This window comes from Rhinolophus sinicus, chromosome 14 (genome assembly GCF_057876585.1).
Source record: "Rhinolophus sinicus isolate RSI-liver-muscle chromosome 14, RSI-T2T, whole genome shotgun sequence".
NCBI lineage: Eukaryota > Metazoa > Chordata > Mammalia > Chiroptera > Rhinolophidae > Rhinolophus > Rhinolophus sinicus.
In genome coordinates this window covers 21169967-21195229 of record NC_142514.1, presented here as the reverse complement: position 1 = coordinate 21195229, position 25263 = coordinate 21169967, and the positions used below count along the sequence as shown (strand labels likewise).

At 38.4% G+C, this 25263-nt stretch overlaps 1 protein-coding gene across 26 annotated transcripts in view; it reads left to right on the top strand.

Annotated features, from left to right (window-relative positions):
• The window catches only part of PUM1 (pumilio RNA binding family member 1), a 109994-nt gene that overhangs the window by 26852 nt on the left and 57879 nt on the right, over positions 1 to 25263 (top strand). For 15 of the 26 annotated variants that reach the window (XM_088790829.1, XM_088790822.1, XM_088790832.1 and 12 more), the window contains exons 4-5: positions 15959 to 16067; positions 17027 to 17205. The exons of 9 other annotated variants lie outside the window; for them this stretch is intronic. In XM_088790829.1, the coding sequence (XP_088646955.1) occupies positions 15959 to 16067; positions 17027 to 17205 (288 nt within the window). The remainder of the gene's footprint in view (positions 1 to 15958; positions 16068 to 17026; positions 17206 to 25263) is intronic. 2 more of the 26 variants (XM_088790823.1, XM_088790838.1) reach the window with 1 other exon arrangement.

Genomic DNA, 25263 nt, shown 5'->3' with positions numbered 1-25263 from the left:
AGCTGTATTTCATCAGATGTGTCCGAATCTAGTCTCCAGAAGTATGTGCTTGCTTTTCCTTGTTGCCATCCTCATGACAGGAATGGAATATTGCAGAATTTTGCCAAAACCATCTCAGTATAAGAAGAGCGTTAACCGTAGCCTGATGTCTTAAGAACAAAAACAATAAAGCAATCAAAATATGAGCACAAATTACTATTATATTAACCAGTTAGTTGTAAATTGAGGCGTTAAAATTTTACAAAATTTTATATGCATCAAACGTCCTTAACCTTTGCCTCATTTTCCAGTTGCTAGGTTCTTTTGCAGTGGGAGGGAGTCGTAGATTGACTGCTAATCAGAATATGTTATAACCTATTTTTAGAGTAGTGCCATTTTTGAGGAAATTGTTTAGAGCTCTATTGTGAGAAAGTTGGTAGGTTTCTGGTGAAATAATCCCGGAAGGTAGAAGCAGGAGCTGGTCATCCCTTACGTACTTGGAATTCAGAAGCAGGGATTTTGGTTTGTTTATGATGTTTTAAATTTGAAAAAACAAAATTTACTGTCATCCATTAAATTGCTAGGGAAGATAATTCTAAAAGAGGGGAGTATAGATGAAGTACAGCCGATTTCTGGTAATTATAGTTGTTGACAGTAAGAATGTATTGGTGATAAGGTAGAACATACAGTTTGAATTAATTGCTAAAGATGTCACAGGTTCATAATTTGGAGGCATTTACTTGTGATTCTCTTGTTCTGGAGAGTAACTTCAGTTTTTTTCTTGTTTTTTATTTCTTGGTATATCTAATACTTAAAATTTCCCACATCTATTTTAATGTTTTAAATGGTGGGAGAAGAGCTGTATTCTGAATTCTTTTATACCATTTATTGAATATATTTGTTTTTTTATTTAGTCAGTGTTATTTGATCCAGGCACTGTGCTAGGTTCTGAGGATTCAAAGTTAAGATAATTCCTTTCCAGATTTATAACAAATATTCACTGACTGCCTTTGTGGTTAGATATGAAATAAACTCTTGGTGTTTTGGTCCTTAGATTCTTGTTTCTTTTGTTATAAGATTTTAAACTTTGTTTCCAATTTTACTGAATCATCTTGTGGTCAGAATCCAGTGTCCTATCATCTTGGGTTCATGGGTTTTTGGTCTGTTCTTGTTTTCCCCCTAGAGCTTTAAGAGAAGATTGGTAGGTGTCCTGTGCCTGGAAACTACTCATCAATAAATCCTGTATGAAAAAAAAAAAATCCTATATGGTTATTGGGTAAAATATTTTCTAAATTTCTGTAACAAAGGTTAAACAGAAAGTTAACAGATGTATCTGATATAAAGTGTAGCCGGGGAAACCACATTTATCTTCTTTACTCCTGTGATTCTAAGCTGGTCCACGCTATCAAAAATCTAATCCCAGGTTTTTAAAATTAATTACACAAAATAAAAATAATGCTCTGTTGCATATTGTAAGCAACACTGCATGATCTCTAAAAACTTAATTCTAATTGAAGAATAGTGAACAGAATTGAATAGAAAGTGAGTTTTATTTAAATGACAACTTAGCAAAAATATTTTTCAGATCACTTTTTTTTCTTCCAAAAATGCTTTCCCCCACCCAGGGTCTCCAAACCTCACTCTCCTATTTTTGTTAGAAATGCCATTTTTTGATACATGTATATAATTCCTCCGACCTGTATGTAAACATTGTAAGTAAACAAAGTGTTTTCCAACAGTAATGCAGTGTCACTCTTCCTTCTTTCCTCATTATTTATTCACAAAGTAATAACTACCATTTGTTGACCATCTATTAGGCAGATACTAAGGGGTTTGCATGCATTATCTCGTCAGTAACTATCAGGACAGTGCTTACAGGCAGATAAGGAAAAGACAGAGAAATGAATTAATTTTCCCAGCATCACATAGTGAGTGGTGGAGCTGGGCTTCTGACTTGGCTTCCTCTCCACAGCATGTGCCCTTAGAATAAACAAAACCAATACTTGTAAAATAATTAATGGTAAAAATCTCATTTTAGTAAGCTTTATAAAAATTGGTTTTGGGGGAGGATTAAAAAAAATGCTTAATACACTGCCTTCCAAAATACAGATACTTACTGAAGTTATTCTTTGAAGCATAACCCACTGTCTAGGCACAAAGGGAACAAACTAAGTATGGAGCAAAGTTTCTGTACTGAAGGAACTCCTTAGCTAGTTGAGAAAGCAATTAGTACATGTGACGACAGAAAGAGTGCACAGATTTTTCTCTGTATGGTTCAGGTTTAGAGAAGGGAGTGATCAGTATTGGCAGGACTAGTTTGTTGGTTACTTGATTGAAAAAGGTGTATGACTTGGGAAATGTCTTCTAGTGTAGTTAGGATTTGCATAGGTGTAGGTTGGGAGAATGCGTTTTGCAATGATAAAAGGGAGATCACAAACGAGAAATGAAAATAAGCTTTTATAATAAAATACAGCACACAGCTTCAAATTAGTTTAACTTCATTAAATTTCCTTCCCTTTAAGCAGTAAAACATCTCTGGGAGGGTATGTATATAAATATAGTCTTTACTCATATAAACACTAAAATTTCAAGTAAATTGCATAGACTTTTAAGCTAGGCATGGTATATTTTTGCTGCAGTGATTTTATGTATGTGGGCGGGGGTGGGAAGGAGGGAAGGAAGAAAGGAGGGATACCGCATTAGGGTAAACAATGTATTAGGGTAAACAATACCTGTGTTCAGTATGTTCAAGAACGTGTGACTCTTTAGAATTCAGAGAACTCATTAAAAGTAATTGAACTCTAGTCAAGTTCAGGCTGCTTGGCTCTTGTTACATTTTTTTCATCAAAGTCACTACTAGATTCTTGGTGTCACTTTGCAAGATTTAGAGCCTGTCTTACTAGTAGAAATCTTGCTAACGAAGTGGCTTAGTGAAACATGACCTTCACACTTTGCTGGTTGTCTGAAGTGCAGTTCTGAGCTGAAGGACTCAGCAGGACCAGTGCTTTACTTGCCCCCTGTTCTAGAAAGTCAGCATAAAAAGGAAGATGGAATAAGGTTTTAGGGCCACAAATTATTTTCAGCTATTTCATCCATTGCTTCCTAGCCCCTTTCATTCAACTTGAAGTTCTGAAAAAGTTAGTTTAAAGGCACTATTTGAGCAGCTTGTTTATTTACATGCGAAAAGCTTAGTCTGTTAGTTGAGTATTCAAGAGTGTATCTTTGTAGTACTGAGGAAGGCTCAGTAACCTTGGGTTTCTGGGCTGTTTCTACATTGGTTTGTTGTATGATCTTGCATGACTTATTTGTCCCCCCTGTAAGAGGGCAGCATTATTACTGTTCACGGCCTAAAAAGGATGGACCTGCAAAAAGAGCGGTTCTAATTGGAAAGGACTTTGAGCGCCTCTGACAGAAAAGGCTCTTTATTCTGCATAAAACCAAGGACCTTTTTTCTTTTTAAGATTACTTCATGTTATACATATGGTAAACTTTGACAGCTTTCAGGAATGTTAAGATAGTAGTGATTATTTCTGGAATAAACAGAATGTATTTAAATATGTGGCCCTTCATCTTTGTCTTAGAAAACTGAAGCATAGAAAAAACTTACCCTTGGTAATAGACAAGATTGTAAAACCGAGAAAGGAAATCTGGACAGTGCTCCTGTAGATGGAGTAATATGGAGTAATGAATCCCCATATGTTCCCAGGAAGTGGAATAATAAGGTGAGATACATCGGAAATATAGCTGCAGGCTCTCATTAGACGTTACATAGGAATTCTATCCGCAAGTGTGAGGCAGCAGAATGGCTTGTAGAGGGAGGAATTTGATAGTGATTCGGAGAGCAGGTAACCCAAAGGTATAACTTGGGGAGACAGAGGTCTCACTGGACAAGAACTCTGAAGCCACAGTTTCTAGTTTTGGCTCATTCATCTTCTTCGGACTTCGATTACATCTTACATCTGTAAGACAAAGGAGAAATAGTTTCAAGAGTTTGACCATAATTCTATCTTTAAAAGTATAGGAAACAGGATTAGTTCTGCTTTTTCTAGCATATTCCAGAGGGCATCTAAAAGATGCCTTTTTAGAGTGACGTCCCACTTGGGATACAGAGGTTCTGTAACTTTTCATTGGGTTCTCTAAGTGACTGCAGCTGCCTAAGACATTGAGCTGTTCCTGTCAGAGCTCAGGGCTGGGTAATTCTGAAATCAGGGCAAGTGGGATCTTAATGTGGATTCAAAGTCTGTTGAAAATTCTTTTCCACGTCTTTCCATCATGGCAAACAGAAGGGCTCATAGAATTGGAGGCTTTTGGGTAGCTAAAAGTGCTTCTAGGATCCACAGTCCTGGGAGGGCTACCTCGCAGTGGCAAATCCTGGCAATTAGAGTCCCATAAGAGTAACTCGCTGGCTCCAGAGTGGATTGAATTTTGGAAAGGAGGTAGTCTGCTGGCAAGATCATGCAACCTTTCTTGCAGAAGGGAGAAAAAGTTAATATTGCCTTGTGTATTAATATAAAAATGTTGCTAATGAATCCCTTTTCCCCTAAATGTAGCTTTTGAGTACAGGCAGGAATGGTAAAAGCAGCCTAGTTCCCTAACTTTGTATTGATACCATTTGGTTGTCGGGCATTTTTGACATCTGCTATTAAAATGAAATGTTTACTTGAGAGAAAACAGTTAGCCAAGCCAAGTGACCTGGAGGAATGCCATCTTAGTTAGTAACTTTCCTGTATTAGATGAAAGACTGTGTTAAAGGTAAAGCATCCTCTTCATGAGTCTTGTTTGGGAAAGTTACTGGGATCGCAGAGTAGTTCTGGGATTGGGATTGGGCATTTTCAGGCATAAGATAAGAAGAAGGTGTCTTCTAACCCTGACAGTGTGGGTGTGGATGTGACATTTGGAACCTACTTCCCAGTTGTGACCTGTCACTTTGGGACCTGTTTGGAACCCCAGTCATTTCAGTCTCTGCCTCCTGTCCTACGCTGGGAGGACTCTGTGGGCCTCCCCTGTGTATGCTGCGCGTGGACGGCAGGAAAACACGTTCCTGTGCAGCGCGTAGAGCTGATCCACAGACTCCTACTCTTCAGTTAGTTTCTCCCGCTATCCTCCTGTGGCTAAAACGTTTGCATCCACATCAGTATGCCTTACTTGAGGATAATCCAACTACAATAATCCATTAACAGTTTGAAGACATTTTTTGCATTGATTTTATCCCAACAGGTTTTTTGAGAGATATTAGTACTATTTTTTTACATGAGGAAAATGAGTCCTAAGGTCAAATGACTCCAGCTAAGGTCGTAAGTGTCAAGATGTGGATTGACTTCAAGTTCTAGTTTATTAGACTCAGAAATAATAATAGCAGCAGTATATTGAGCATATGTGAGTTTCCAGGTCCTGTGCCAATTAACTTCATACACATTGCAATCTTCCCCAGGGTCCTGCAACATTACAGTGCCCTTTTATAGACCAGGCAAAAAGTGATCAGAGAGGGAACATGACCATGAGCCAGCTATCTGAGCCCAGATCTCTCTCCATCACTCCAAATCCTGAGTTTTTCTGTTGTTCATTTCTGCTGCTCCGAGTCTGTCTACCCATTGTTCAAAGCCAGTTTTAATTACCAGCTCCTCCATAAAAGCTTTCTTGCTCTCACCAACCAGAAGCCATGGAGAATTCAAGTTGCAAGTTATTTGCATCCTTCTTATGGCCCTAATTTATTTTGTATATAGTGATTTGTGTAAGTGTTTTCTGTTAATATTTCCTTGCACACAAGTTTGTTGAGGGCAGGGGCTTCAGCTAATAATTTACTTTGTAAACAGTGGCTGTCTAATATATTGCTTTGAATGAATCTTATCAGTAAATATCTTTCTAAGCATGGATTCTGTTTTATTTTTTGCTCCATAAGTTGGTATTGCCCTCCCCTCAAGGGACCTCATTTCAATTCAGTAAATATATATTGTCTGTATTCTCTGTTCAGATTATTTTTCCACCTTCAGGGATGTGGGAATGTGAAGGGGAGGATGAGGAACAGACACATTTATTTAAACATTTATTAAAAGCATTTATTCAACCTTCTCTGCAGATTTTTATACTTGTGAACTATTAGATAATTACTTTTGCAACGAGAGTACACAATGAATAATAAATCATTAGTGCTGTTATTCAAGTTGAATCTGATATAAAGGCATTTATTATAAAGGATCTTTTGTTTAATATAGTTGTAACCAGATCAATAGGACACTTCTAGTGGGCCATCTGCTGGGGCATGGAAATATCCTCATTATAGCTACACAGCCAGACATAATGATGTTTAGAAAACTGAAATCACTTTTGTTATGTTTCTTGTTTAAGCGTGTATTAATCTATGTTGTGTATAATTCTTGTTATTCTTACCGTTATTTTACTGATGAGGAACCAGAACACCAAAGTTGAACTCATTATCTCTTGATTAATTAATGCATTCTGTGGTTCTCATTATAGCAAAGCACATAGAGGCAGTAGTTTTATTTTTTGTATTCGGCTTCCCTGTATACCTAGTAGCCATATCTAGGAAATAGTCATCAGCTGGAATGCATGCAAAGGGGAACTTGTCCGGATCTGGCATACTGAGATCCTTGTTTGTCTTGTCAATTTAATAATTAAAAATATCCTGATGCAGGCTGGGTGTAAGGGTAGATTTGAGTATTTGGTCCCATCTTGAGGCAAAGGACTTTTTCTCAAACTCTGTTAGTTGAGCTGTTTGCTTCCTGCTTTGGGGATATGAGGGCCGATAGGTAATGAAGCAGTCTAGATGTTTTCATGGTTTTATTCATGAACTTCACAGGTTTCCTAAGTGATCTGGTGGCTTATCCTTTGCACACTGGGGTCTCAGGTAGTATTACAAGAATCAGTTATATAATTTTTAAAGTTTAGATGTGATGAATGTGGTTATGCTATAGATCAAACCGTACAGTTTATACATATTAAAAAACCAGTGACTTGTAGAGATAATATAGTCCTCTGTTTCCTTACATGCTGTTCCTGTATCCTGGGATATAGGAGAAAAGCAGAAAAGGCCTGGGTCCCCCTGGCCATTTCTTCAATTGCTGAACGTAGCTCACTGTCAGCCTATCAAGTCTTACGAAGATAGCAGAGAAAAGAAGTTTCTTTTGGCTCTTTTCCAGTAACTAGAAGTGGGAAGGCATAAAAGCGTTCCGTGGATCCAGGGGGGGATGTGCGGTGGAGAAGGGGTGACTGGGGCTTGCCCCGAGTTAATTTATCCCAAAATAACACGGAGGCTGAGGTGCTAACAGTATCTCTGAATTTTTTGGAAGGGCATGCTTTATGAAAGTATGGCCAGTGTCTTTTGTGTGTTTCTTTCTAAGGATGAAGTTGACAGTGATTGTGTTCTTTGTGTGGCAAAGAACGCGGAAAGCCCTGTGCTCCTTTGAAGAGAGTACATTTTAACAGTAATCATAAATTGAAATGTTTGCACTTCTATCTAATTTGTGGTTGTCCTAAAATTTACGAGCTACCACATTTTTCTTCTCTGTTTGATTGCTCTTTTTGCTCTTACTGTTCCCCAGCAACCCATGGTGGATTTCAGGACAACCTTCAGATTTTACCCATTGGACTTGTAAACTTAAACTTGCAACACTATTCTTACATACTTGGATCCTGTTTTCATCTAGCCTTTGCACTCACTTGGCTACAGAATAGATTTCCTGATTAAAAGAACTTCAGTGATAGACTGGCTTATGTATACTTGGTGACTTCATTCTTGATCATCAGAGTGGGCTCTGAGTGTTCACTTTTGAAATTATATACCTTTAAAAAAAAGCTTTGAAAACTGAAAGGCCTCTAAGCAGCAGTGGTACTGTCCTTGCCCCATTTCCACAGCTTCCTTCTCTTACCATTTCTCGCCTAGATTACTGCGGTGATCTCTTTGCTTAGCCTCCCAGCATCCGTTTGCTTTCTCTCATCCTATTTTATGGAGGAATATCAGATTAATTTTAAAATTAATTTTTATGATGTTACGTGTTGCTGCCGGTCCGATTAGAGCCCAACTCCTCAGTGCTCCATAAAGGCTCGCTGGCAACTGGACTAGTTGTGCTTTTTTCCCCCCTCTCCTTACTCCTCCCCTCCGTCAGTGTCAGGCTCGTTTTTTATTGGTGGGTACCTGCCCCACTTGTTTTCATTTCTCCCTTTGTTCAGTTCAACTCCTGCCTCCTTGAAGGCATTCTTTCACCAGTCCTATCCCAGGTTATTGTTCCTTTCTTTGTCTGTAGTAGGTTGTGAAGTTTGACGGTCTGGAGCACACTTTTAGTGTGCTTATCATAAAATGCTTTGTAACTGTATCAGTTTGATTCCTGGTAGGTTTTTCTTTTTCATCTTTTCTTTCAGGGCAAAGAAGTCTTTTACTACTTTCATTATTTCCAGTAGTGGCTAATGCAGGCTGTGCAAGTAATACTGTTCAAGTAACACTTTACTTTAAAAAAAAAAATTTTTTTTTAATACTTTATTTTTTTTACATCAGTAAGTACTTGAAATGCTGAAACTTTAAAAAAATTTTTCGGTAGCCAGAAAAGCAGTATTGGTTTTCTAGATGTGGGAGAGAACAACTTACTTCCAGCTGTCCAAGCCTAAATGATTTGTGTGATTTCATTCTTATTGGTGGAAATGTTATTAAAGGACATTAGATACAACTATTAACAGGGCTTAGGAAAAGTACGTAAGAACGTGGGAGAATATTTTAAAAAATCTGTTAATTTTACATACTGCATAACAATAATTATGCAAAAAACTTAAAATTTCTTTTTTTAGAGGAATATATTAGATTTCAACCAAAAGAGATATTTAGTTAAGTGACTATTAATATGGACATTTGTTTTCAGTAGTAACCATCTTGCCATGTAAGCTAAAAATTACAAGCGGTAATTATTAGATGCCAGGTTATGATGCTGCCTTGTAGAGAAATGTGAAAAAATTACAGCAAATGTTGATTCTTAGACATTTTGTGATTTGAATTAAATAAAGTAGAACAAAAATATTCTATCATTTAAAAATAATCTTTACATATAAGCACTGAGTAACTGATTAAAAAGAAAGCAGTACAATTCCTTAATTAGTAGATATCTAAACGGGAAGTGAGAATTTAGATCATATTCTTTAAATTGAAAGAGAAGGTGAAAACTAAAACACCATCGCCTTTATTTGTTTATTATATACTTGATTATTTTTAATTTTAAAAATAACTGGCTTGTGATTTTACCACTGAACATTTTCAACATTCCTTACTTAAGCTATAGTTTTCAAAGTGGATTGGAAAGTTATTATCTGCTTGATTAAAAACACTTGAAACATGGTATGAGCTCTCTCCTTAAAATTGCCACTAACTTTTGTCACTTTAAAATTATGTTGAAATGAAATGTGTCTGCTTAAGAGAAAATGCCTTATTTATTTGTAGTGAATTCTGTACCACCATAATCTCAATTTTTATTTATTAGAAAATCAGTTATAAATCATAAGAAAAATATATTTTGTAACAAATCATCCATAGTCCCGCCACACCAAGTCTCATTGCAGTTTTTCTTTTTCTTTCCAATCTTGATCCAAAGGGAAGGGTGCATGAGGAGAAGCAGTCTTTACATGTATATTTTACTTTTAAAATTGAATGCTATTTTATAAATATTACTTATAGTCATTATAGCTATTTTGGGTTCTCTACATTGTTGTACTTAATAGCTACCTTATTGAACATTTAGTCTACTTCCGACTTTTGCTCTTAACACTTTGAATGTAGTTATTTTCTTTTGAATTTTGTTGTTGTTGTTGAGATAAATGATTAGAAATGAACATGACTCTTGATGTATATATTTTCTGATATAAAAAGAATTGTCCAAAAAAATTGTCATAACAGGCTTAATTGTCCTTAATTAAGCCTTGTAAAGGATATTGATCTATACTTTTATATTTAAACTGTTTCTTGTTAAATCTTTGGTAATATCGTGAATGTAGTTTACAGTATTTGTGAAAATGCTTTGTATACTACCTCAGTTGATTTCACTGTGGTATGGAGGGTGAGGTAAATCCCGTTAGGGCATTAAGATTTTGAGAAAGGATTTCTGAAAATTAATACAGTTTTTACACATCAGAGCTGTGAAACAGGTGACTGCCAGCGGTAGCCAGTAATACTTTATTTCAGTCAGTTTTGAGCAGTCCTTTTTCTGAGTTAATGTCAGATTCTTTTAATGTAATGAGATTATTTACTAAGAGATTTAAAAAATCGGCGGTGGGGTGGGGCTATATCTTACCAGCTAGTTAAAGTATCAGGTATTTGACGCAAGCATTGGCTGCATTCCAGCGAAACTAAGCTTTGTTGGAAGTTTGCATTGCCAGATGGCTCAGACCTGATTATGCCGGCAGAGTTGTAGCATTCCTGTGAATAGTACTTACGAAGCCTCATTTCTGCTCTAAGATTAGACAGCTCTGTGAAGCCTATGTTGAGTGTGTAAGCAGTTTCTTGTTTTATTACTTTATTCCTCTTTAGTACAGAGTACTTGCTGCAGCGTGCATTGAGTGTTGAGACGATCTTAAAACCTCATCGATACTTCCCTATGCAAATACTGGTCAAACAAGCCCAGTCCTTATAGTCATCCTGCCTGGTAGGTAGTTTCTGCAAAGCTGTAGTCATGGTTTTCTTGTAGTGTTTTGTTAGGGCTCTTTATTTTCTGGGATATATGCTGAAGTGGGCTGGGTGGTGCTGTGCTCACACCTGCCTGCCGAGTACAGGGGAGCCTTCCATGGGCTAGCCACGAGTTTTGTGAGGTCTGTTGGTTACTGCTTTGTTCTTAAATAATAACAGCTAGTTCTTTGAGTGGTTCCTCTGAGTGCAGCATTGTACTTCTTTACACACTATTGTAACAGTTCATTTTATAGGTGAGAAAACTGAGGAGTAGAGGGGTCAAATTCACACATTTGTATTTAACACCAGTTTTAAAAAAAATGATTTCAGAGCACTTACGTGCGTTGAAATCACTAGATTATGTCTTAAAATAAGAAGCCTAGAGGTTCTTGACATTCTCAGCCCCTTATTGTCTTCACTTCTTTTTAAAGGGCTCTTAGTAGAGGTTAATGTGGTGATTGTGCATGTGTAGCTTTGTATGTTGTCTTTTTTGTTAGATGATAAAATGAAAAAGGTGTTTCCAAACAAAATTTAGAGTTTCCCAAGTGGATAACATTATTTGTAAACCAGTGCCTGATTCCTACTTTGTTCTCCAGAAGCCTCATGAATAAGCTTACTTGATTTCTTTACTTTCCTTAAATCTTTTCTTTTACAAACCTATGGTTCAAGCTGGGATAATAGTGTGTGTGTTTCTCCCAAAGATTTGAGAACAGACACTGTTAGAGAGGTAGTCGGGAATCTCACTTAATGGGACAATACAAGAAAGAGCACAAGGTCTGTGTATTGCTGGCGAGGACGTATATCCCGAGCCGTGGTTCAGTGTTGTAGATTATGAAAGGGACCTGATTACCAATCCGAGGTGAGTGGATTATAGGATTAACCCCACTAACCAGAACCCCAAGAGATTAATGTATGAAAACCATAATGCAGTTTACTAATTTATGAAAAGAAATAATAACTCAAGTGGACAGGATAATTGTGTTCAGTAATCAGCATGCTTGGCTATAGGAGGAAGCCAAGTTCTCATGAGACGTTCACTTGGTAAGCAGAGTCTGAGGCAGGGAAGTAAACGCGGATGGTTTTAGTGGCTACTGTAATCAGGCTACTGCCGGTATCGCGCCTGATGCATTTATTGCTTTGTAAGGATAGGCTTGTTTTGTGCATCAGATGCCCTCTCTCTAAACATGCCAACTGGGTAATACTGCCTGTGTCTGATTCCCTGGGTCTCCTTTGCTTTTGTTGGACCAATTCCTAATTCTGCCATCTTCCTTTAGAATTGTGAAATCTTTTAATCCTCTTATTGCCTCATCTTTCTTTAAAGTCAATTTTGTAAACTTCTGCTGTGATGTGTTCTTTTTTGTCCTGTCCAAAACGGTCTTTATTTCCAAGTTCTTGATGGGCTAAGCAATAACCATCTTTTCATCCACTAGTTAACATTTCGGTTTTTGGTGATTGAATTTAGGTGTGGCTTAAATGAAGGTTTGGCATTTCTTGGCATTTATGCCACTGGGTTGGCGAACCAGGATGGTTTTTTTTTTAGCCAATGCTATGGATGATGTTATCTCCAGAAAGGTGGCTGTTAAATTTGAAATAACAATTGGATACTGACCATTACTTTGTTTTATAATTCAGTAGATTCTAGTATAGCTCCTTTGAATATGATCAGATTTGAAGAGTAATGTCTTTGTTTTAGTTGACTCTTGAATATATGTGATTGCAACTAATTCTCAGGAAGCTTAACACGTCTAAACTGATTTAATTTTGCAGAATTTAAAAACGCAGCCATTTTTTAATAAAGAAGGGCTATGAGACAAAGTAGGGGAGAACATGAAGTGGAATGGATATAATTTCCAAATTCAAAAGTACTTGGATTTTAGATATTAGAATTGGGACAAAAAGTGCTTTTTGAAAACAAACGCTTTTAAAGAAATATTTTGAATACAAGGAAACTCCTCCATGTATTCACAACTGTATCAGTTACCTATTGCTACCTAACAAATTACCCCCAAACTTAGTGGCTTAAAACAACACAGTTGTTTAAGCCTCACAGGTTCAAGTTCAATTGGGGAAGGGTCTGCCTCCAAGCTCACTCACATGGTTGATGTCTGGATTAAGTTCCTCACAAGTTGTTGGACCGAGGTCCTCCACTCCTAATGAATTGATGTCCAGGGACCTCTTGTGTTTCCTTGCCACGTGGGCCTCTAAGGGTAGGTCACAACATAGCAGCTTCATCAAAGGGAGCAGGCAGGAGAGATGCGAGGAGGGGGACAAGAGAGAGGAGGAGAAAAGCAAGACAAAATCAGTTTTCTGTAACATGATCTTGAAAGTGACACCCCAACATTTTTGCCTCACATTAGTCCTTAAAAGCAAGTGACTGGGTCTAGCCCACAATCAAGGGAAGGGGTTGCCTAAGAGCATGAGTACCAGGAGGCAGAGGTCATTAGGAGTCATGGCAGATTCTGCTTACCACTCAACTGAGGAGTGGAGATGCGTGTGTTTGGGAGGAGAGAAAGAAATGCTGGGTGCTGTGGAAGATCCAGAGACTCTGAAGAGCTTTGCTAAGTTTGCTCAAGTACTTTGGCGCAGTGCTTTCCTTCCCATTTGCAGGACATTCTTGCAACCCATGCTTGCTGTTTTTTCTCTCTCCAAATCTGCATGCTGCCACCCTCTTCTCCTACCTCCTTTTTCTTGATCTTTTATAGACTTGCCTTTCCAGTCGCTGCTGTTTTCATTGATAATAGTTCATTGATCTTCTTGCTGCTGCTTTGCTTAAGCATATGGAATTCTAGTATTTTGGGGGCTGTTCCTAGCATCTATTTAGGATTTATATTTATATCAGTTGTTAATATTGGGAGATACTGTTGCCTCTTGGTAGCTGACGAGGGTCTTGAGTTTTTTGGTGTGTATTCCTATGAGACTTGTTGCATCTATTACTATTTTTTGAAGTACACTCCACTTTTTAGCACCTTTCTATGTGTTGTGTTGTTTTCCTTTTGAGAGAATTTGGCCTGGAAACAGCCTTGCTTATATATTCACTTGCTATTGCTGGCTTTGCATGTTATGACAGCTTGGCAAGCTGCAGTGAAAGATGGTAGGATCTCAGAAGTCATTTTTGAAGCCTTGAGTTCAAGAGCTGCTGCTTTCAGTAAGCAATTTGACAAATTAGGGACAGACTATATTTTGCACATGGAGGCTGGTACTTACAGAAGCTTTTCCTTGAGTTTTGAATAAAGATTTCCAAATTTGTGTTGAGAGGGATGAGCACCATAATGAATATTTTTGATCCCCTTTGCTCTCTTTCCACTATTTACGGAGAATAAAATTAACCAACAAGTGAGGTGTCCTTGTGCTGACATTCTTTCTTCTGATACTTAGAGAAGTTGATGTGGACTCCCGTTTCCTCACACTCCAGGAGAAAAATCGGAATGTTAGTTGGAAAGGGTACAACCAATAGGGAAAGAAATTCTATTTGTAATTTTGTCAGAGGGCATTTTTGAGACTAAAAGGAGAAAAAGAAGTTTTAAAATGAGAATTCTTGAATTGTGCTTGAGTAGTTCACATTCATTTTCTGTGTCCCTTCTGTGATTTACAGCTATTTTGCCTGGTGTGATGCCGCTGCATATATTTATTGAGAACCTACTGTGTGGCAGGCATTGTGCTAGGCACTCATCAACAGTACTTCTAATCATCACAACGTGAAAAACATTTCCTTCATCAGTACAAAAATGAGGCCCAGGGTAGGTCAGCAATTTGTCCTAGGACACATCAAGGTTGTCTAGTCCAGGGCTTCCTTATTCCACGCCTTAGCTGTGGTCTGGGCTCTCCTCCCATTTGTTCCTCGCCCCGCCCCCAATCCCTCAAGTGCACAGACCCGCTCCCTCCTCGTTTCCCTCAGAGAATGAACCTGAGAGCCTCACCAGGAATTGACTGCTTATAACTGCTCATCTTCACGTGAACCTGTGCCCGTGTGCAGTCAAATGCCAGACCAAAATCGGTATTCTGTCTTGATCTTGTTGGAGTACAGAATAAATTAAGGCCTGAAGAGAAAAGTGTGTGAGAAATTGCTTTGGTCCAGGTAGCAGTAATCCATGTCTAGCAGATAGAGTTGTAGAACTATAGTAAAATTATACCGAGAAATCCAGAATTTAGATGTGGAAAGCCAAGATTCATGTTAGTGAGGGCAAAAGGTGAGTTATTCCTCTATTATCATTGGGTTATGGGTTATAAATTGGAAAGGTAAATTTTTACTGTTAAGGAGGAGAGCAAATGTTTTGTGCTTCCTGGTTTTTTATTCTGGTCCTCTGAGAAATTCAGCGCTCCAGGTGTGCTCTTTTATGCTCAGAAGCAGTGATTAGTACTGTCTGAAACACCTGAGTTTCTTGTCTGACTAGTAGCAGCTGAAATGAAAACATAATTAGAGGAAACTAGAAGGATATTTTAGTGAGTAAAGCTGATGACTGAAATGAAGAGTGATGGGATTCTAGTGAAATTTTGCTTTGTAACTGGTCACTAATGCTTTGGTCTTGTGCAAACCTGTATTACTGTGTTTCGCCTGAAGGGTACTTTGCATTTCTTTGGTTGAAGCTAGCTTAAAGCTCTCATGTTGGTTTAGGGCCAGTGATGCCTGCATTTCTAAGAAGCATGGACTGTTTTGTGAAGTCACTTTAATGGCTTTACTAAGTAGTGTTAAAATTAATTGAGGTTAGGAGATTTTATTTCCCTTTCAGTATTGGGGAAACACAGCTGTGTTCTGTCTTTCCAAAATCTTGGATTAGATTAATGGTGTAGTTGGGAAGTGTTTTTTGTTTTTTCTTTCTGGTGATAGAAGTGTTTGGTTGACAGACTGTGTATATGACGGAGGTGAATTTTGTCTCGAGCACACTGTAGCTGGGGCGGCCGTAGCTGCCCTAGCTGGTGTGGTCAGTTAGTACACATGTAGGCAGAGGAAGTGTTTCAGTAGTTGTAGGCACTTTCCTTTTTTGGTAAGTCCTAGCAAGCATTAGCTAATAGGTTTAATATTAGTCAACCCCCCCCCCCCCCAATCTTGGCATAGATTAAGTGAATAAGTCTAGATATTTAAGCTGAGCCTCCATTAGGATGGGTTAATCTGTGCCCCCATCCCGCCACCCCCTGGCCTTAGGCCTCTGTGACTTACCAGATACACCGCAGTGCTCTGACCACGACCTGTGCAGCCAGAACACTGACTGGAGACCGTGAGGGCACGTGGGCAGCTTCAGTACCCTTGTCTGAAAGAAAGTGTTGACTGCTGTACTTTCATCCTTTATGAATCCTTTAAAAGCATCTATTATTTTTAATTTGCAGCAGCTCTTGCCAGGTAAAAAGTTTTGGGAAACAGATGAATCCAGCAAAGATGGACCAAAAGGAATATTCCTGGGTGATCAATGGCGAGACAGTGCCTGGGGAACATCAGGTAATCTAGCTCTAGCATCTGTACTGTGATTTATGCCTGTCTTAGAGCTCCTTTCCTCAGTGATCGGCAAGTCATGAATTTTACGTCAGTGACATAAGCATGTCAAGCAGTGTCCTGTCCTGCAGTATAATTGCCATGAAGGAGCTTATATGATGTAATTGATTACAACATAATTAACACAAAATCAAATCTTCAATATTTGATTGAAGTGCTAGCCACAGGGGAATGGTCGGTCTTATTTGCAATGACCGTAATTTCAGCTATGACTTCTTGTTCTGTATTGCTGTCAGCACACTTGGAATTAGAAAATCCATGCCTGCCATTTAAAGTCACGTTTCTTTTTCCTCCCCTTGCCCGTGTAACGTGTATGGGATGATCTGTCTATAAATGTGGTTGGGGCCAAATCAAGTCACTGGGCATGGATGCTTTTCTGACAGACTACCCTTGAAGAGGGATGGGTGGGGAGCACTTGTAGAGGTAGACACACTGACAGCAGAATGAATGACAGGTGATAGGGAGGCAGGAGACAGAAACCCAAACGCCGATGTCTGTGTGACAGCACAGTGTAAGAACAGAGCAATCAGAAAAGCTCAAATTATTACGTTGTTTTTAAAAAGGGCAGTAAAATCACATTTTGTTTTAGCAATATCACCAATAAGACACATTAAAAAGGAATCCTGATGCTTGAAAGGAGTAAGCATTAATTTATCCACTTAGCTAGATAAACCAGTTATGTGAACTGCTGAATTGCTTTGCTATCCTGGATACATGAGGGGTGTGTTCGGTTTCCTTAGCTACATAAAATATTATACTTAGGGAAAAACACAATAGGAGGTTTTGGCTCAACTGACCATGGCAGGCTTCCTGATTCCTAGTCATTGGTTTATCCATGAGACGTCACTCGTAATTTGTTTGAGCCTCTGGCTGCACTGTATCATGCTTGTGTATCTTTTTTGTAGATCATTCAGTTTCCCAGCCAATCATGGTGCAGAGAAGACCTGGTCAGAGTTTCCATGTGAACAGTGAGGTCAATTCTGTACTGTCCCCACGATCGGAGAGTGGGGGACTAGGCGTTAGCATGGTGGAGTATGTGTTGAGCTCATCCCCGGGCGATTCCTGTCTAAGAAAAGGAGGATTTGTAAGTTGGCTTGAGGAACTTGTTCCTATCTCTCTCTCTTTTTTGTTTTAATCACCCCCTAAAACAAAACATGCCTGTTTAGTTTCCTTAGATATTCTCAGCACTAATTACAGGGTATTATAAAACACTTATATTGAAATTAGATCTCAGCAGACACAGTAGGAGATGTAAGCTAAACTTTTAAAACTAGAGAAATGATATTTTTGGGGGCACAACACATTGATATTAACGTGAGGTAAGAACTGAAATCTAAATCTCAGTTTACTGGTCTATCAGAAAACACTAATTTTAGTTTCAAACAAACACAGAAAAGTAGAAATTAAAAAAAGAAAGCTGAAGCTGGGGGGGGTCCATAGTGAATACATTGAAGAGAAGTGATTGCCGATACACACGAATCCTTAAAACGGATCAGGTATGTAGGATCATTCTTGCTTTGCTAGTGAGGCTTTAGTTATGGAATGACCTTTCGCCACCTCTGTACGGCTTTGCCTCTCACACCAGCCTATCAAGAACTTAGAAACTCTGTTAATTCTATATTTGTAATTTGTTTTAGATTCATCACCATTGACTTCTGATGCTAAATTTGTAGCCAAAGCAGCTTCTCTGTCTACAGCTTCTTCCCTTTTAAATCTAAGCATTCTTCCTCAAGTATCTTTGATAGCCTTTCTCAAAACGACCTTTCTTAGGTCATTGTCTTTCTAGATCTACAAGTCTTAAGGATGGAAACATTTGAGTCTTCGTCATTTTGTGTTCTGTGACTGGTTTTATATTCCAAGTCACAGGTGGGAATGCCATGAGAGACACCCTGCATCTGTCTTCCCTCCTCTTTGGGGGCTAGTACTACGTGTTGGCAATCATTTAAGAGACCTCTTACCCCCCTCAAATGATATTAATAATTTTGCCTCCACAACTGTCATTCTTCATCTTACAGCATTTGTTGTCAATATTTTTATTGGCATACATCTGTTGTTAGGTGTCAGAGGCTTGTCCTATTTTCCACTTAACTTCTTTAGAGTAATAGTTCATTTTTGGTGCAGCTTCCTCAAGTGTCATGTGCAATTCTTTAATATGTTAATGGATTAAATGAATGCCTGTTGACTTGGTTGGCATGAAGAGAACAGGTCCGCGAGGAGTTTATTCCAGGCATGTCAAAGTTGGTGCTGCAACTGATATTGACACTTGACATGTGGCCGGAGCCTTTAATTCCACAGAAAAACTAGAAAAAATGAAGTGAAAATGAACTTCTTTAAGAGGCAGGTTTGGATTTCTCCCAGCTCCACACCTACAAGTTTGTTGTGAGGAATTTAGCTAGAAAAGGATCTTTAATTTTTATAACAACCCTTCGGAAGATCAAGAGACTAAGCTGGGGTTTTTGTCTTGGTCTTGAGTATTAGCCATTCCAAAGCTGGCCTGATTCCTTTTGGGTCTTTTGACCCTGCAGAGATGTAGGTCAGGTTTAGTGGCCTGTAGATCAGATAGGGAAAGACTTCTTTTATTTGAATCTTCCCAAGAGGCTGCTTGGGAAGAACAAGATCTACCCTTTGGATGTGGGGAATGGGATCAGGCAAACATGATCATTTGCCGGTTGTCCCATGGGAAGAATGGCGTTACTACTTCTCTTCTTTCACCTTATCCCCAGCTCACCTCTTTTTTTGTCCTCACACCTTCCTCATCTCATGAGCACAGATTCCTCATAGGAAGTGCTGCCTTCTAACTTCTGCCTATAACTTGTAGTTACCATAGGAGAAAAGCTGGGAGCATGCATAGTAAGTTGTTAGTGTGGTGAACTGAAACCTGTATGACTCTTGCCAGGCATTCTCTGTCGTGTGTGGTCAGTTTCTAATTATTGGGCATTAGTCAAGGGGGTGTCGGCCTGGGTTACTGTGAAGTTTGTAGGAGGCGGAAAAATAATTGGAATAGGGAGGGGAAGGGAAAGATAAAACTCTGGGATTGAATTATTATTTTGGCCTGTTTCTCTCTTTTTAAACAATTATTTCATCAGTTAATGTTACGACTGTAAGCTGTATCTTTTGCATTCAGTGTCTTGTATTATTTATTTATAAAGGTAGCTTCCATCCTTAGTTGTTTTAGGAGACTGGTGATTTTTAGCTCTTACAGTATTGTCACCAGAGGAGGTTAAGACCTTCAGCTAGAGATCAGAAAATTGAACTCTAACAATCAGGTAATTTACTGAGCTTCTGAGGTTTGCATTAAGATAAACGAAAATTCTGCAAATCTGTGCTCCAACTTCTCAGAAGGAAGGTGGTGGGTAATGAAATATTATTGCTTATTTTGACTTGAGTGGCACCTAAAGGGTGATGATACAGGAGGACTGATCAGTGACATCAAGCCACCATATTGGCATATTCAGTATTGGTGGACGGAGGCCTGAGGATCAGTGAACTACTTTACCAGCTTTATGGTGTATCCTACTGATCTCATTCTTAACCTGGCTCTGCTCTGCCTGTTGGTTAGGATGACATCTGACCAAAGCTCTGGTCATGGAAACCTGAATCACTTGTTGGTTATCATGATATGCATGCATCTTCTTGGAAAAGGGGAGCTTTTTTTTTTTTTTTTTTTTTAAATCTAGTTTATCGTTCAAAGTGTTGAGTTCAGAGGCTAAGAAGATAAGAAGATAGAATATCTGCTTCTTCTAGCTGTTTTTTTGTTTTTTTTTTTAATTTTATTGGGGAATATTGGGGAACAGTGTGTGTCTCCAGGGCCCATCAGCTCCAAGTCGTTGTCCTTCAATCTAGTTATGGAGGGCGCAGCTCAGCTCCAAGTCCAGATGCCGTTTTCAGTCTTTAGTTGCAGGGGGCGCAGCCCACCATCCCATGTGGGAATTGAGCTGGTGACCTTGTTGTTGAGAGCTCGCGCTCTAACCAACTGAGCCATCTGGCCACCCATAGCTAATTGTCTTAAAGAGTGGGTAATTGGTGGTTTATGGGTCAGAGCATTCAGATGTTGTTGCTTTTTGGGTGGCTGTACCAGAATTACCATGTAAGCTGTGGAGAAGCCTCATTTTAATCCCCAAGAGCCGAAAACATCATTTCTGGTGGCATAATGAACGTAGACCTCAAAACAGGTAGTAAGGGGTCATTCTAGGTACTGACAACAGATAATCCAGACTTGGATTAATTTTTCAGTTAACAGTGGTTTAGAACTAAAGTAATCTACTCATTCTATAGTGGTATTTCATTTTCAATAAGGTCATTTCCTGGTTACAGCTTGAATGAAGGTATTTAACTCTTTGACTAGCTTATTAAAATTCATTTTGATTGTACAAATGGACTCAGTTTAGTAGTTTTGGCTTTTGTGATAAGAGCACTTTCAGGCTGACAGTGAGAATCCGACAGCAGTATTTTGTTCTTAGCACTCACTGTAAATTTTGGTAGTATTCTACATAGGAGCCAGAAACTTGAGGATAGCAGTTTTCAAAATAGGAAAACCAGAATACCAGCTAAGTAAGAATCAAGTCTTTTGATTTAATTTAATCTATTTTTGTATCTTATTCCTAGAATAAGATAGCGTGCCCCCTCCCCCCAGCATGGTTCAGAATGGTTACAAAATCACATGTAACTACTGTGTTTTAAGGCCACTGGATGAAATTGCCTATATAAGGACTCTGCTGTTAGTCTTTTGGAATACCAGCTGATCTTCAAATAGATGGAAGCCTAGCCAGTCAGAAAAGTGGATCATAGTTTGTAACTTCCTGTTTATGGTACCTAGGGAAATGAGAAGACCAGTGTCAACGTCGATTAGGGTGAAGACCACCCTAAACTTGGAAGAAAGATTTTTAGAAAGAATATCTTGGAAGGCCTTTCTGCTTGTCCGTACAGACGGACTGCCTTTGCCCTGGAGGATGCATGCACACTCATAGCAATTCACGTGGGTCACAAAACTTGATTTGCTTTTCTGGTCTTCACTGCATTTGTTTTAGCAACTTTGTTTTGTTTAAAAACTTTGTGTAGTGTAATGCAAATAGAAGCCAGGGGTTTCAGTCTCAACTGCATCTTAATTTCCTCATGTGCAAAATGGGATAATAAAAAACCCAAGAATCTAATACATATGGCTGTTAATATGTATGAAAATGCTTTGTAAACCTTATAAAACCTAGCTCCAAGTCCATGGCCAGTAGCATCACCATCACCTGGGAGCTTGTTTAGAAATGCAGAGTCTCAGCCCCTAACTGTTGAGTTAAAGTCTACATTTTGACAGCACCCTCAGGTAATTTGTATGTGTGTTAAAGCCTGACACATATTTCTATAAAACATAGTTTTCTTGGAAGGTTAAATTACCAGGAGGCTATGGATCAAATTTAGAAACTTTTATGTATAAGGTGGCGCCCCTTCAAATTTGAGCTTCTTCCCTTGAACAAGAAATCTACATGTTCTGCTTTGTTTTGTCAAGCTTTTAGGTACTGACTAGATAAAAAGTTAAAAAAAAAAAAAAAAGCTTTTGGAAAACACCTTTTTTGATTTTCATTCCTGCAATAATTACAAATAACAGTTCTACACATTTAAGATACGTTTTCTTTTTGCTCCTGGATCTGGTGGTTACTACAGCAGAGGGGAACACTCTTCTTACCTGTCTGCACACCAGGAATTGGGTGATCATATATGCAGTGCCTGGTATATTTTGTGTTCCACTCTTTCTAAAGTACACATCTTACTTTGTTCATTTTGAAGTTGGGATGCATTTTTCAAATGATAGTATGTCATAGTTTAATTGCCAGTGTTTCCTTTTTAGCAGCACATAAAATGGTGGTATGTTTTATAAATTGATGGTGTCTCGGATGTGATGAAATGTAGTTGGTGGTGGCTTGATTTTGTACGCATACCGTGTTTCCCCCAAAATAAGACCTAACCGGAAAATAAGCCGTAGCATGACATCCCCTGAGCATAAGCCTTAATGCGTCTTTTGGAGCAAAAAATTAATATAAGACCCGGTCTTATTTCCGGGGAAACACGGTATCTCAGAAAAATCAGTGGGACATAGGGTCTAATGATTACAGCCATAACACTTTCTTTCCAGGGGGAAAAAACATAAGATGTCTAGCAATTTTGAAGCTTTGGGGGACTAGAAGTGAGGGTGGGTGTGTTTCAAAAAAGGCAGTGGAAAAAAATGTGAAAATTAGATAAAGTACAGCTAAAATTATTTTTTTTTTTAAGAATTGCACTTTCATGAATTGTCTTTTTTAATCTTTGAAACAATCCTTTGAGGTAGATCTGTTGTCCCTATGAATTTATAGATGAGAAAAATGAGGCTTAGAAGGGAAGTGATGGGGCCGGGGTTCAAACTTTGTTTTAATTTCAGTTCTCAGCTGTATTGCTTTCTATTATGCTATACTGGCTTGTTTACTAGTTGAGTTCCTCACTAATATTTAATATGTCAGTTTAAAATAGTAATTCACACAGCTAGTAATTTTAAACTTTTACTCCTTTTAATATTTCAATTTTTTATTACTACTGGAGCTATAAACTGCTGAACTTTAAAGGAAATTGACATTTCAGTTTTTTGGCATTTTGTAAAAAACAGACAAGTATATACAGGAGAAACCACTTTTTTGGTTAATGTTAATGGTTTCTGGACTCAAGTGTGTCAAGCAAATACGTAAAATGCTCCCTTTTAGAAAGAAGGGAGGAAAATTACTAATTTCATTGAATATAACTCCTGTCATGTGGAGCTTTGTAGTAAGATCACTGCAGTAAGGGGAGAAATTAAATTATCATTCCTCTGACTTCACTCAGAATTAATATTCCCTGAACTATTCCTCCTGTTCTGAGACTTTTGAGGAAACTGAACCATAAATGGCTAGAAGTGATTTCCACGATATATAGTTCTTCTATCTGTCTGCGCTTCTCTCAGTTCTTTGATATGTCGCAGTGGCACATGCTCTTCTTCCTCTGTGTAGATGTTGAGTCTCTGAGAACCTTGGCCCCATCCCCGGGGTTGTGATTGGGCTTGGCCACTTGCATTTCGAGTACTCAGTGATATCTGCACTTGAGTACTACAGGTGTGGCTTAACATTCATCTAAAGGAATTCCACAACAAATAAATGCTATTAATCCTTCAGTGTTTTTTCTTTCATTTAGCTAGTAATAGACTTTTTTAGTACTGTTACGTACTAGGTAATATGTGACAAAAAAGCAAAACACAATTACCTTGATGATGCTTATGTTGAACTTAATTACAGTGGTTCTCAATTATGAATGCTTTTTGGAGGAGAACTGTTTATAACATTTGTGAGAGCCTCTACAGACCAATTAAATCAGAATCTCTGGGAGTGAGTCCAGACACTTGTAAATTTTACGAAGATTGATGCCTAACCCTAATCATAGAGCCTCTGCATTGTGAAAAGATAGTGTCGCTGGTAGGGCCAGATTGGCTCTATACTTCTGTATTAGAGTTAAACCATTTCATTTCATATTTTTCATTTTGACATCATGGATAATGTTAACATGAAAAATACCATCCTAGTGTATAAGCTTTTACTAATTTCATATTACCTTTGCATAAAATGATTTATCCTTTACAAAACTTTTTGCACATGCATTATTTCACTGATGTTTGTAACTACTCTGTTTTAAACAAAATTATCCCTGTTTTATAGGTGAGAAAATTAAGGCTCAGGTTAAACAATCTGTTCCAAGTCCTGTGACCAGTAAATATTAGTTTAGCAGTTGCGATAGACTGTAGGTTCTGTGTAATCTGGGTTAGTTCTTTTTCTAAAAGACTGTGTAGCAATGGATACCTTATCTTAAATACTCAAAAAGAAAAAATTAAATTCTACAAAACGTACCCGCCCATTTATACCCCTGTTCGCTCTCTAGGGCCTTCACATTTCTGAGAGACCATTTTTATGATCCTGAACCCGGAACTCTTTTACTCTTGGTGTCATTCAGAAATCAGACTTCATGTCAACTGTTTTTATTTAGGGTTGTTGTTGACTTACTGAACTTTTTTCTCGTAAGCAAACTGTTTATTGAAATATGATCTATGTGCAGAAAAGTGTACAAGTCATAAATGTTCATCTTCATGAATTTCCACAAAATGAATACACCCGTGTCACCATCCACATCGAGAAATGGAGGCCTCCCTTGGAGCCCCCACCTCAAATGGAAGGCATCTACTATTCTGCTCAGGTATTAGTAGCCTATTCAGAGTAGAAAACCAGGTAGCTATATTTAATTTAAGTAGACTGTTTAGTATTAGTGAAAAACAGCCCCATCCCAGGGCTACCTTTGAAAATCTAGCCCTTGGCAGTATAACTGAGAATGTAAGGACCAATGGCCAAGTTTTCAGGCCAGAGCAGTCAGCTTCCAGGCGGGCTGAGCAGCTTCTCAGCAAGCCCTTGTAAAGGGTCACTGAGGAAAGAGAACACAGAGCATTGATTTGGCAAGTAAGTCTCCCAGTCACCAGATTTTTTGCTTGTTGGTGAAACTTCTTACTGCTACTTCATCTCATTTTCTTCTTCCCATTTTTGCCCACAGACCTTTTGAACTCCTTGTGAGAAATTGGAGCTGAACCACTCCTCCAGAGCCAGACTTGATTTGTAGATTTGTGAAACACGACAGGTTTATTAGTGGTGCGATCCTTCTAATACTCTTTTATTATTGACATTGATGATGTAGTTGTTTGTTATCTAAACCATATCTTTCCACCTCTGGGTCTCTTATCTGATGATAAAGACAATGGGCAGATCTTTCTTTTTTTAGCAGTTCAGTTTTGTAGGATTTATTTTTTTCTTTCTTTTTTTTCCCCATCATTCAGTTTTTGTTGTCATATTTTTTAAACTTCTGCCAAGCACTGTATTTAGTGCTGGGGATATAAAAATGAATACACAGCTTCTGTCAGTTTTACCTTTGCAGTAGGAGGGAGATATTGTCACTGGACATTTTGAAAGATCTTTCCTCAGAATCCTGTCATACTTTCATCTCTGCTTTGGAATCTCAACGGGGTGCTTAATTGGCTGTCACTCACTCCTTTTGAACCACTAACAGTCTTGTACTTTGAAGATTCTATTGTGAAAGTCACATCTCAATGGCTGCCAAA